This window comes from Chinchilla lanigera, unplaced genomic scaffold, assembly GCF_000276665.1.
Source record: "Chinchilla lanigera isolate Chin_1 unplaced genomic scaffold, ChiLan1.0 scaffold00085, whole genome shotgun sequence".
Taxonomy (NCBI): domain Eukaryota; kingdom Metazoa; phylum Chordata; class Mammalia; order Rodentia; family Chinchillidae; genus Chinchilla; species Chinchilla lanigera.
Genome location: NW_004955486.1, coordinates 3,343,770 through 3,356,548, shown reverse-complemented (window position 1 = coordinate 3,356,548; position 12,779 = coordinate 3,343,770). Strand labels below are relative to the sequence as shown.

At 57.6% G+C, this 12,779-nt stretch overlaps 1 protein-coding gene across 1 annotated transcript in view; it reads left to right on the top strand.

Moving 5' to 3' along the window:
- Pgd (phosphogluconate dehydrogenase) overlaps nt 1–11,844 on the top strand; it is a 12,202-nt gene extending 358 nt beyond the window's left edge. Inside the window, exons 2-13 of the mRNA XM_005404019.2 lie at nt 149–224; nt 951–1,130; nt 3,108–3,173; nt 3,719–3,837; nt 4,761–4,830; nt 6,850–6,984; nt 7,924–8,113; nt 9,814–9,944; nt 10,081–10,214; nt 10,885–10,984; nt 11,084–11,206; nt 11,359–11,844. Of these exons, the coding sequence (XP_005404076.1) occupies nt 149–224; nt 951–1,130; nt 3,108–3,173; nt 3,719–3,837; nt 4,761–4,830; nt 6,850–6,984; nt 7,924–8,113; nt 9,814–9,944; nt 10,081–10,214; nt 10,885–10,984; nt 11,084–11,206; nt 11,359–11,478 (1,444 nt within the window). The 3' untranslated portion in view covers nt 11,479–11,844. The remainder of the gene's footprint in view (nt 1–148; nt 225–950; nt 1,131–3,107; nt 3,174–3,718; nt 3,838–4,760; nt 4,831–6,849; nt 6,985–7,923; nt 8,114–9,813; nt 9,945–10,080; nt 10,215–10,884; nt 10,985–11,083; nt 11,207–11,358) is intronic.
- The last annotated feature ends 935 nt before the right edge of the window (nt 11,845–12,779 follow it).

The window sequence follows — 12,779 nt, the reverse complement described above, 5'->3', positions numbered from 1 at the left end:
GCGGGTCCGCCGGGCCCCGGGGCGCGCTGGGTCCGTTCGGCCGCGCCGAGGCTCCCTGGGGGTCCCGGCGCAGATCGGAGGGGCCGCTTCCCAGTCGGTGGGACGTGAGCAGGGCCGACACTTTCCTTTGTTCTCCCCCGCCTTGCAGAGCCGACGTCGCGCTCATCGGCCTGGCTGTCATGGGACAGAACCTGATCTTGAACATGAATGACCACGGCTTCGTGGTGAGTTTCGGGGACGCGTCCCGTCCCGGGCTCCACGGAGCCGCGCCCGCCTCCAGCCCCGCGCACCCCGAGCCTGCCGGTGGCACTTGTGTGAAAGAAGCCGCTTTAGCCGCGGGTGTGGCCGGCCGTCCCTGCAGTTCCAGGAAGGAGACTCCTGCGAGCTTCCAGCCTTAAGTGGCGCTGAGTGGGGCGAGAGGTCAGGTCCTGCCCGCGGAGAGCACTGACTTGTTGCCCAGTGAGATCTTTTCTCAAGACAAGATCGCACTCCGTGGCCCTGGCCGGCGTCCAGCTCCAGGCGCAAGCCGTCCTCCCACCTCGGTCTCCTGACTTGCGGGGACTGCGGGCCGTGGGCACCGCCGCCAGCAATCTCTGAATGTTATTTCTAGATACTAAGGTGGCTTAGATGCCAGGGACTGGGGACGCAGCTTAGGGAGGAGCTGGCTTGGGGCGCCTGAGGCTCTGAGCACTGCGGAAGACAGTCAGGTGGAAGCCGAGGCCAAGCCCCGGTGGAAGCACTGCTTCCTGGATTTGCTTGTGAGGCCTCACCAGCGGTGACGGGTTCCACTAGGTACACACGGCCTTTGGCTCGATCCTGTGCTCTGTCTCCCGCTGAGGCGGCTTGAGCCCTCCCTGGAACTTCAGGCAGTATAGGACGTCACTGGTACTTGGTGCATAGTCTGAAGGTCTGTTTGTCCAGATACCTAATCTGTCCCTCTGTCCCTCTAGGTCTGTGCCTTTAACAGGACAGTCTCCAAAGTGGATGATTTCCTGGCCAACGAGGCGAAGGGAACCAAGGTGGTGGGCGCGCAGTCCCTGAAGGAGATGGTGTCCAAGCTGAAGAAGCCACGGAGGGTCATCCTGCTGGTCAAGGCCGGCCAGGCGGTGGATGACTTCATCGAGAAACTGGTGAGGCGCTCGGCTAGCGGCTGCTCCTTCCTTGGTTTTACTTAAGGGATTTTTTTTATTTTCACCTTCTGGATATGAAGTGTTCACTTCGGACAGGATGCTTGCTTAAAGGTGTCAGTGTTGGCCAACCTGATGGGGCGCTCATTGAGCAACAGTATATCCCGGGGTGGCAGTAGCTGCAGGACACAAAGACGTCGCACTAAGAGTGTATTAGCAGTAAGAATTAGAACTACACTAATCTATGGATGGGTTCTCTGTCTTTGTTATTCAAAGAGATTGTGCAGTTAGGTCTGGTGTGGTGGCACATACCCGGTAATCCAAGCACTCTGGGAGGCTGAGGCAGGAGAATCATAAGTTCAAGCCCTCCTAGGGACATGGGGGATTTAGCAAGACTGGGTGTCTCAAAAAAATGAAAAAAGGGCTGGGTGGGGCGTGGTGGCGCACGCCTGTAATCCCAGCACTCGGGAGGCTGAGGCAGGGGCATTGTGAGTTCAAGACCAACCTGGGTTACAAAGTGAGCTCAAAGCCAGCCTGAACTGCATAGCAAGACCCTGTCTTAAAAAGACAAAAAAAAAAAAAAGAAAGAAAGAAAGAAAGAGTTCCAGGCCAGCCCAAACTGCATAGCGAGATCCTGTCTCAAAAAGACCAAAAAAAAAACAAACAAACAAACAGAGGGGTGCGGCGCTGGGATGTAGCTCAGGGGCTTTGGGTTCAGTCCCAAGCACTGCATTTTTTTGGTGGTTTTTTTCTTTTGTTCTTTTATCTTTTTGAGACAGGGTCTTGCTATGCAGTTCAGGCTGGCCTTGAGCTCACTTTGTAGCCCAGGCTGGTCTTGAACTTGCAATGATCCTCCTGCCTCAGCCTCCCGAGTGCTGGGATTACAGGTGTGCGCCACCACACCCAGCCTCAAGCACTGCAAAAACAAAAGTTTTCTTGCATTCGCCTCGTATGATTAAACCCACGGCTGTGTGCATACTAGGCAGGTACAAACTCTTCCGCCAAGCTATATATCCAGGTTCTGTAGTTTTTAGTTGGTGCTAGAGATTGAACCTGGGGCCTTCTTCATGCCAAGCGTGAGCTCTACTTCTCAGCTGTACCTCTTGCATTTTTTTTCTTTCTGTGGTACTAGGCATTAAACCCATGGCCTTTGCACTGAGTTAAATCTCTAGGCCGTCCCCCGCTCCCCCGGCCCCCCGCCTTTTTTTTTGAGATAAGGTGTAACTTAGTTCAGGCTGACCTTGAACTATTTTCCCAGGCTGGCCTTCAACTGGCAACAATCCTCCTGCCTCAGCCTCAGAAGTGCTGGGATTATAGGCATGCACCATCATACCCAGTTTCCTTTTGTAGTTTTAAGATAGGACCTTGCTAAGTCACTAAGTTACCCAAGCTGGGTTCAAACTTGTGACCCCAGTTGATTGTATAGTTTTGATTTTGTAATATTTATAAATATTTAGTGTTACTAACAAATGCTTGTGTCCAAATTTAAAGATGGATTTTTTTCAGTATTCCCATAAAGCAACAATTTCCTTGCTTCCTTTTGGTTTTTTTGAGATAGGATCTCACTGTGTAATCCAGGCTGGCCTTGAACTTGCAATCCTCCTGCCTCAGCCTCCAGGCATGCAACAGTTTTCATAGTTGTATAAAATGAATGATAAGATATCCCCTTAGGGGCTCCTAGGAACTGGTTATTTAGTTTTATACCAATCAGTTTGAGGCTTTAGCAAGGGTATCTTATTTATTTATTTTTTTGTTTTTTAAACAAGGTTTCACTATGTAGTTCAGGCGGTAGTGATCCTCCTGACTCAGCATTCTGGAAAGGAAGGTGATTAGCCACCATGCCTGGCTTGCCTTTTGATTTTAAGATGTGACTGTAGCCCGTGAGCATTGCTGCTGATTATATATGACATGCCTTCAGATTGTACATATTTGGGATAAATTTCTGTTCATCCTGTCTTTGGTGCCTGTGTCTGATTGCAGGTCCCACTGTTGGACACCGGGGACATCATCATCGACGGGGGAAATTCTGAGTATCGCGATACCACAGTATGTGTCCCTTAGTCCCGGTCCTCTGGGTCGCGAGAACACTCTTAGAGGGAGGGTTCAGTATTCCACCTGGGCCAGCGGGCCGCTGCCCTGGGCCTGGCTGTGTGTCGCCTAGTGCTGGCAGGTGGTCACTGGGCCTTTTTCTGGCTGGCTGCGGTCGTGCGCTTTCCTTGCCCTCCTGCTGTTCGTGCTGAGTCTGGGTGTCATGTGGTTGGGACCCTGCTGTGCTGGTGTCAGGCCCTGGGGCGGGTTCGTCCCGCAGACTCCCGGGTGCGCAGTGACACGGAGTCACTACGCTCGCTCCTATGAAACCAGCTCTTAATTCGTTGGGTCTTTGCCTTTGCTCCTTCTGGCGGTTGGGAAGGTTCCAGCGAACATCCAGGAAAACTGGTTGTTTTTAATTGCCACATGGGAAGGACTCCCTGGAGTGAGCGGGGCCCGGGCCAGGCCTGTCCACTGTGTGTCTCTGCCCGACTCGCTCCTCCTCCCTCTGCGGGAGGAATTTGGGTTTTAGAAGCATCTTGACGTGGTTTTCTCTTCCCCAGAGACGATGTCGGGACCTCAAGGCTAAAGGCATCTTGTTCGTGGGGAGCGGCGTCAGTGGCGGCGAGGAGGGGGCCCGGTATGGCCCATCCCTCATGCCAGGCGGGAACAGAGAGGCTTGGTGAGTACCCCGGGTACCCTGCAGCCCGCACCTCGCCTTTGCCGTGGGGCCGGGGTGCTGCTTTCCTCCGGACGGTTGTGCGGGTCTCTGAGGAGTGCGCATGCTCCTCTCCCTTCCTTCCGTTACAGTCTGAAGCTGTAGCGGAGGCCTCAGGCTGGGAGGAGCTGGGCAAGGTGTCCTGGGCTGGCACCGAGGAAGCCGTCAGCGCTGCCTCTGCTGGCTGGTGGTCCCAGAATAACTTTCATAATCGAGTAGCAGAGCAGTCTGACGAGGCCTGTGACTTCGGCAGAAAGTTGTACCTCACTGGAGTTAAACACCAGACTTGCAGGCAGGAGCATCGTTGCGAGTTCAAGGCCAGCCTGGGCTACAAAGTGAGCTCAAGGCCAGCCTGAGCTGCATAGCGAGACCCTGTCTCAAAAAGACAAAAAAAAACCAAACTTGCCACTGTTCGCGTGGGCTGCAGAAGAGGAAGAGGCGAGGCAGCCGGACGGGGAAGTGCTGGCGTGAGAGGCGGTGGAAAGTTTCGGCGTTTGTGTTTGGCCCGGGTTAGAACCAGAGCCGCGTGTGCTGTACCCCGAGCTGCATCCCCACCGCTTTCACGATGCGTCTCAGCCTCTTGTGCTTTCTGAGACGGCCTCGCTGTGCGGTCCAGCCCAGCCTTGAACTTGCTCCGTAGCCCAGAACGACTTCAAACTCACAGTCCTCCTGCCTCAGTCTCCCAAGTGCCGCCTTACAGGCAGGCGCGCCCCGTCCGGCTCTGCCCAGCCTTTTGGTCTGGTGTTGGAGGCAGGTGGTCGCAGCCTCTGAGCGACACCCCATCGCCTTACAAACTCTCCCGCCTCCCCCTGGGAAGCGGGACATTGGGGCCTCAGAGTGTGGGTGAGTTGCGCCCCCTGCTGAGCCGAACCCCTCTCCCTCCGCAGGCCGCACATCAAGACCATCTTCCAGAGCATCGCCGCGAAAGTAGGAACTGGAGAGCCCTGCTGCGACTGGGTAAGTGCCGGGCCGCCCTGCGCGCCGTGGGCATCGTGGGCTGCCCCAGTGACGAGTGCACGGCTGAGCGGGGCCGCCGTGGTCCCGGTGGTTGGCTTTGTGACATTAGCCTCAGTCTAAGTTCTCCGGCCGATACCCAGAGCGCACCCCCACGCACCTCAGTACCCGCGGACCTGGCTGCTCAGAGCTCCGAGGCTGCGATACTGAAAGCAGCTAAAAGGCGCGTTCCACAGCAAGGAGCACGCAGGATGGGAGAAGTGAGGGCTGCTTCGGCGTCTCCTGGTTGCTAGAGGACATCCCTGGGCCGGGGAGGAGGTGGGATGGGCTCTGCTGTGGGGGCGGGAATCCCTGACCCTGTGCTTGGGATCCGGGTGTTGAGAGCCTGGACCCTCGCAGAAGCGCAGGGGCTGGAAACGCAGGAGGCCTGGCCGTCCCCAGACCTCTGTCCCGTGCCCGCGTCAGCTGTCCCGTGCTGCACTGCGGCCTTCGGTGGGTGGGGAGGAGCAGCCTGGGAGATGGGCAGGGCCGAGCTGGGTCCCCTGAGGCAGGTAACCTCCGTACTTCGCTGACCTGGAAGCTGAGGGGCGGGCCACGATCTCCATGCTCTGTCCTGTGTGGTCTTCCTGTCGGGGCAGCTGTTCTGTCCGCTGACTTCATGTGAATCGGCGGGGCTGGCACAGGGTTGGGGGTGAGGCGTGAGGGGTGCTTCCTTCTGGGCTGCCACAGCGGCTCACTTAGTTACTGCAGGGTCAGTGTGGCGCGCGGCCTCTGTGACAGCGCAGAGGCTGTGACAGGAGGGCTGAGCAGTCTTCTCTGTAGTCCGGAGGGCTCGGGAGGGGCTCTGGGTCCTGGGCAGCAGGTGCCTGCAGGAAAGCCTGGCGACCCTGGCTTGTTCTTCGGTGCCCTGTGATACGTCAGAACGAAGGCCGCTGAGCTCACACCCTAGGCACAGGAAGGTGAAGCAAGATGCGGGCCGCCACCGTCCTGCACGGCCGTGTCACAATCAGGAGGGCCAGGTCAACAGTTCAGACTCGGAGTCTGCTGTCAGTGCCCCTGCGTCTGTGGAGGCAGGGACGCCCAGGAGACACTGCTGGCCGCCAGCATGCCACAGGCAGCGGGGCCCTCCCGTGTGGCTGCAGAGCCTGCACATGAAGGACTTGACTCTTAACCTCTGTGCTGTGCTGTCTGTCCAGTGGACAGTTTGTAGGTGATTTGCTTTCTCAGGTAGCTCTGCGGGGACAGAGTGAGTCATTCAGAGTAACACGTTTTGTTTTGTTTTTCTGGTTTTTCAAGACAGGGTCTCGCTATGGAGTCCAGGCTAGAGCCTAGGCTGGCCTGGAACTCATGGAGATCCTCCTGCCTCAGCCTCCCGGGTGCTGGTTTGACAGGCTACAGTAACACTTGTAACCACTGAGATCTCTCATTATGTTTTCCATTATATACTTGGGGAGGCTGAGGCAGGAGGATGGCCGTGAGTTTAAGGCCAGCCTGGGCTACAAAGCAAGTTCCAGGCCAGCCCAAACTCCATAGCAAGACCTAAGTTGCCCATCACAAACTTAGCAACTGTTCGGAGTTTTACATCCAGCTAGCTCGTGTGAGGCGGGTCCTGGTCAGCAGTGGGCCTGGGTAGAATGCATTTTTGGACTTGGGAATTAGGAACTGGAGGACTTGCAAGGCCATACTTATATCTGGAAAAAGACAAGTGATTTAATGAGCCAATTTATTGTAACTTCCAGTTGCTTAAAAAGTGGCACCTGTAGGAAGAAGAGGACTTTTTAACTTGTGGGTAGTGCTGGGGAGACACCGAGAGTCTGAGACCGCCGATCTCGGGGCAAGGCTGGGAACCCGTAGGGCACAAATAGGATTGAAGCCGGCACCACACTGCCGTATGAATTTTGTTTGAAAATACTCCGTGCTATGGGTTACTTTTTGCTCAGACAGAAGGGAGCCTTCCGAGGACCGTGTGGGCCACAAGCCGCCTCTGCCGCGCTGACGGCCCTGTGCTTGTCGCCCCAACAGGTGGGAGATGAGGGAGCCGGGCACTTCGTGAAGATGGTCCACAACGGCATAGAGTACGGTGACATGCAGCTCATCTGCGAGGCGTACCACCTGATGAAGGACGTGCTGGGCATGGAGCACGACGAGATGGCCCAGGTGCGCCACGCCCCCAGCAGTGACCCCATGCTCCTCCCCAGCCTTGGCCATCTGGCGCCTGCTTGGACGCGGCTTAATTTAGGGGCAGCCAGCATTAATGGGACCATAAAATAGGACAGCTGGCCGTGGAGCAGAGTCCCCAGCGCGCACAGGGGGATGGTTGCCGGGTGAGCGCCCCTGGTGTCCGGCCCCTGGCCCTCAGCAAGCGGGAGCTTCCCTGCTAATCAGGCGGGACTGGCTTTTTGATAGTTCGTCTAAGAAGTTAGCGCACGGGGGAAGCAGAGGGATTTCACTGGCATTTTCGCCCCCCGCCCCAGCGCACGTTAGCATCATAGAGCACTTACTGCCCATCTGCCCGCGCTGTCTGCCCGTCTGCTGTCAGTTCTGGGTGCCGCCTTCCCTGAAGGACTCCAGCAGCGTTAGGTAACACTTGTCTTAGTTGAAGGCCCGGGGTTGGAGCCGGCGCCCGAGTGCCAGGCGGGTGCGCTGTCACGGAGCTGCCAGCGCCCCAGCCCTTCTCCTGCTGCACTTTTTCCGTGCGTGCTCGGGTTTACTCGGTTCACGGGACGCTCGGTGTGCTCTCCAGCAAGAGTCGCAAGTGCTTTCTCCATGGTCGGCGCGGTCCTGAGGCTTCCTGGGTCCGGCAGACAGACAGACAGACAGTAACTAATACAGAAAACTTAGCGGGGCCTGTCCTGAGGAAACGGAAGTGGGAGAGACGGTGGTTTCACTTGTGCTGTGGCTGTACCACCCCAGCCCCACGCTGGCACCAGGCAGGCTCGCCCCCTACCCCGAGCTCCCAGCCCAGCAGGTGCACGGGAGGCTGTGCCTCCTGGTCACTCCGCGGGGACGGGGACAGCCCGGGCAGGAGACCCGGGAAGGAGCGCGCCCTATGGAAGCCCCCGACCCTCACGTTGCTTTGTCCCTCTGACCCCGTAGGTGTTCGAGGAATGGAATAAGACTGAGCTGGACTCGTTCCTGATTGAGATCACCGCCAATATCCTCAAGTTCAAAGACAGCGATGGCAAGCAGCTGCTGCCCAAGATCAGGGACAGTGCGGGGCAGAAGGGCACTGGGAAGTGGACGGCTATCTCCGCCCTGGAGTACGGTGTCCCCGTCACCCTCATCGGTACTGTCCTGGTCCCCTGTTTGACCTTGAGCCCCTCTGGAGTGCTGATCTGAAGCGGGCCACAGGCCGTCGTCTGACCGGGCCGGTTTCAGGTGTCTGCGGGGAAGGAACGCGCCCCGCTGGGCATCTCCTCTTTATAACCCTCTTTCCCACAGGCTTCGTGGGGCCTGCAGAGCTTACTGCCTTCCCATTCGGTTTCCATTCTGGAGTGTTGTAGCGTTCCTCACTGAGTTCTAGTCAGTGACCTGTTGCTGCTTTCTAGTGCAGGCTGGCCTGGAACTCACTGTGGAGCCCAGGCTGGGCTGGGATCCTCCTGCTTCAGCCTCAAGGGCTGGGATCAGAGGTGTGCGCCACCGCGCTGACTAGTCGGCCTGGCCTCGGCCTTCGCAGAAAGGCTGGGAAGCGGGAGCAGGCTGAGAGGCCCCGCCTTAGCTGACCTGAGTGGCAAGGGTGTGAGCATCTATTCTTGAGGACTGAGGTGTTGCGAGGGTGGCGCTGTCCCCGCAGAGCCCTCTTCTTGCTGTGGAGACTTCGTCCCTTGCCCCCGTGCAGCACAGGCTGCTGTTGTACTCTCGCCGGGGGAAGTTGAAGTCGCCTTCCGCCTCGTTTGCCTTAGGCAACTCGGAGGGCTTGCCACATTCTGTTGCAGCCTTGTGTGTTGCAGCAGTGTTGTGTGTGGGGCTTCCTTCCCCTCCTGCTGAGTCATCCGGGAACAGCGGCTGGGTGGGGAGGCAGGAGTCTGCTTGGGATGCTTGCAGCTCTGCTCATCTTCCCCAGTTCCTGGCCTGAATCCTCTCTGCCAGGCTTTGGTGAGTTCCCAGGTTTCAGTCCATTTTGTCTGTGGACGGAAAAAAGAAAAAAAAATCAATTTGTTCAAATTATATAAATTGTTAAACCAGTGGTGGTGGTGGTGCATACCTGTAATCGTGACACTCAGGAGGCTGAGGCAGGAGGATCATCACAAGTTCAAGGACAGCCTGGGTTACAGAATGAGTTCAAGGCCAGCCTGATCTGCATAGCAAGACTTCGGTTCAGCCTGGGGTGGTGGTGTGATCTGTAATCCCAGCCACTCAGGAGGCTGAAACAGGAGCATTGTAAGTTGGAGGCCAACCTGGGTAACTTGGTGAGTTGATCAGTTGAGTAGCGATTAGTTGATCAGTGATTCCTTTCTCAGTAAAAAGGGTGGGAATGTAGTCCAGGGCTCCCTGGTCGCAGTCCCCAGTACTGAAAATAAAATGAAAATCGAGCTAGGTGGGGTATACCACACCTGTAGTCCCAGCACTTATGAGGCTGAGGGAGGAAGATCACCGTGATTTTAAGGCCAGCCTGAACTACAAAGCAAGACTCAAAACAAACAAACAGAAAACCCCAGAAACTAGCAAATAGTGAAAGTCTTCTAAATTGAAACTGAAATTTTAATTCATGGCCAATACTGAGTAATTCTCAATAGTTACCTTATTTCTTCACTTTTCCTGAAAACGCCCCTTTGAATTCTGAGTTGAATTTAGCACATCACCTGCGTAGTTTACGTCCCGTGTTTTGCTGAAGGTTAAGTTTGCACCTGAGGTTGAAGCTTCGCGCTGTCCTCAGTGATCGCATGTCCTGCGCCTCTGGACCTTGGTGCTGCCGTGCGCGCCCCTCTTTCTGGGTTCTGGGGGGCTCGGCGTCCCACCACCTGCTCCCTCGCTTCCCCCGCGCAGGAGAAGCTGTCTTCGCTCGGTGCTTGTCGTCGCTGAAGGATGAGAGGGTCCAAGCTAGCAAGAGGCTGAAAGGCCCCCCGAAGACCCAGTTCGCGGGCGACAAGAAGTCCTTCCTGGCGGACATCCGAGAGGTGGGGCGCCCCACTTGTCTCCACCTCCTCTCCGCACCTCGGTTCCCTCTCCCTGCTGCAACAGGGCTGGGTGGGCAGGTGGAGGCGCCGCGGGGCAGCTGCAGCCTCCTGAGTCCCGGTGTCGCTGTCACCCTAGGCCCTCTACGCCTCCAAGATCATCTCGTACGCGCAGGGCTTCATGCTGCTCAGGCAGGCGGCCTCCGAGTTCGGCTGGACCCTCAACTACGGCGGCATCGCCCTGATGTGGCGAGGGGGCTGCATCATCCGCAGGTGAGTGAGGGCCACGCCACCGCCACCGGCGTGCCCAGCTGCACTGCATGCCCCCCGGCCACCAGTCACCGGGTCGCGCGGTCCCTGCACCTGTGTCCTGTGCGGTCGGCGCTCTGTGTCCGTGGCTTCCCTGCCTGCAGGTTCACCCAATTTCAGACTGGAAATCTTTGCAAAAATCACCAGCGCCCAGACTGCATGGCACACGTGGGGCTCTTCCTGTCCTTACCTTCTCCGTGTGGGGTATCGCAGCTGGGGAGCCAGGGAGGACGGGGTGCAGGGGGCCGTGTGCGCAGCTGGGCTCCGGGCTCCCGAAGCCGTCCCGCAGGCGTGCTGAGGTCGCTGCCCTGACTTGAGTGTCTCGGTGACACTTTTAAAGTGGCTCTGTGGGGGCGGAGAATATAGCTCAGCGGCACGGTGCCTGCCTGGCAAGCTCGAGGTCCTGAGCTTGAATCCCAGTTCAAAAAAATAAAAAGATACAGTGGCCCTATGAGGACGGTCACACCCTGTGTCACTTTCTCAAGACTGCCCGCTCCACACCGTCACGGAGCCACCCGCCAGCTCCCAGGCAGGGGGACGGGCGCACCCTTGCCCTCTCTGGGGCAGCCCCGTTTTCTGCCCTGCACTGGGCCTGCCGGGGTGAAGGCCACTGACCCCTCCCTGTGCCTTCCAGTGTGTTCCTGGGAAAGATAAAGGACGCCTTCGACCGCAACCCCGACCTCCAGAACCTGCTGCTTGATGACTTCTTCAGGTCGGCCGTGGAGAACTGCCAGGTATGCGGGGGACACAAGGGGCGGCAGGCGGGACAGGAGGTGGCTCCGTGCTGGAGCTGGAGCCGGAGCCGCTCACCCTGGCTCTGCCTTGGCATGCAGGATGCATGGCGGCGCACGGTTACCACTGGGGTCCAGGCGGGCATCCCCATGCCCTGCTTCACCACCGCCCTGGCCTTCTACGACGGCTACCGACACGAGATGCTGCCCGCCAACCTCCTCCAGGTGAGCCAGGCCGGCCCGGCCCGCCGCCCTCGCCCGCCCGCGTGTTTCCAGCCTTCTCTCGCGTTCACCGGGGCGCTGGGCAGGAGGTGGGCGTGTGGAGGGGTCATGGTGACGTTCTTTTTATGTTGTCCCGACTGTCACATCTGTCACAGGCACAGCGAGACTACTTCGGGGCCCACACCTACGAACTCTTGGCCAAGCCGGGCCAGTTTATCCACACCAACTGGACGGGCCACGGCGGGAGCGTGTCCTCATCCTCGTACAACGCATGACAGCGCCGCCCTCGGACCCCACGGCCGGACATTCCTGGCCACAGCACTCCACCCCCTCCGTCTCCAGCCAAGTGTAGGTGACTGGTGAGGTCACAGCGCCCCCTCGCCCTCGCCCTCCGGACGCCCAGGAACTGAGCAGATAATGGGGACCACCGTGGAGCCGCAGCGGCCTGGGGCCTGGCGGGGCTCGCAGTCCGCTGAGCTCTCGTGCAGCTGGGCTCCTTCTCTTTGTGCTCAGTGGAAGCCGCGCTGCGTTTACGCTCTCTCTCCACTTAGTCTACCCGGTGCCACTTTTAGCAGTCGTCCAGCTGGCAGAAAGAGTGCCAGTGGTTTTAATAAATCTGAATCAATTTGTTTTCTCTTCTAGCCTAAAGTTTCCTCTTTGCTTAAAAAACAGCCAGGTGCTGTGGTGCGCACCTGTAATCCCAGCTGCTTGGGAGGCCTAGGCAGGAGGATTGGAAGTTCAGAGCCAGCCTAAGAAACTTAGCAAGACCCTATCTCCAAAGTTAAAAAGGAGTGGAGCTGTAGCTCAGTGGTAGAGTGCCAGGGTTCAGTTCCCCAGGACCGTGACAGAGAGAGGCTGGAGAACAGGAAATACCAAGTGGAACGCAGCTTGTTGGGGGGTCGAGGCGCTGGGCAGGAGGGCAGGGCAGGTGGAGAGGTCGTGTTCCACGGTGCTCACGGTGAAGTCTTTTTCTGTTGTCTTGTCTGTTGGGCCTGTCACAGTAAACTTGTAGAGAATGACTAAAGTGCTGGGTCCACTCAGTGGGTTCTGTCCTTCCCTGGTCCTAAACCAACTTTTAAGACCATTGCCTTAAGCTGGGTGTGGTAGTGCACACCTGAAATCCCAGCACTCAGGAGGCTGAGGCAGGAGGATTGTTTTCAGCTGGAGGCCAGCCTGGGCTACAAAGTGAGCCCTAGGCCATCCTGAACTGCATAGCGAGACCCAGTCTCAGAAAAAGACAAAAAAAGACTTTTGCCTTAGCTAGTGGTGGTGGCAAACACTCTGGGAGGCTGAGGCAAAAGGATCACGAGTTGAAGTCCAGCCGTGGCAATTTAGCAACTTTGAGACCCTGGCATAAAAATAAAAAGGGCTGGGAAGACAGCTGCATGGGAGGGCTCAGCTCAATCCCCGTATCTCAAAACAGGAACCCTCTTGCTGGGTGTGAGGGCTCCGGCAGGCCCTCCTGACCCACCTGGAAACCTCAGACCTTGCACCTGTGTGGCTGCTGTGACCGTGACTTCCGCTTTAGGGGCTTGGAAAAGCACATCCAAAGGGGGGCCAGCCTGGACTACATAGC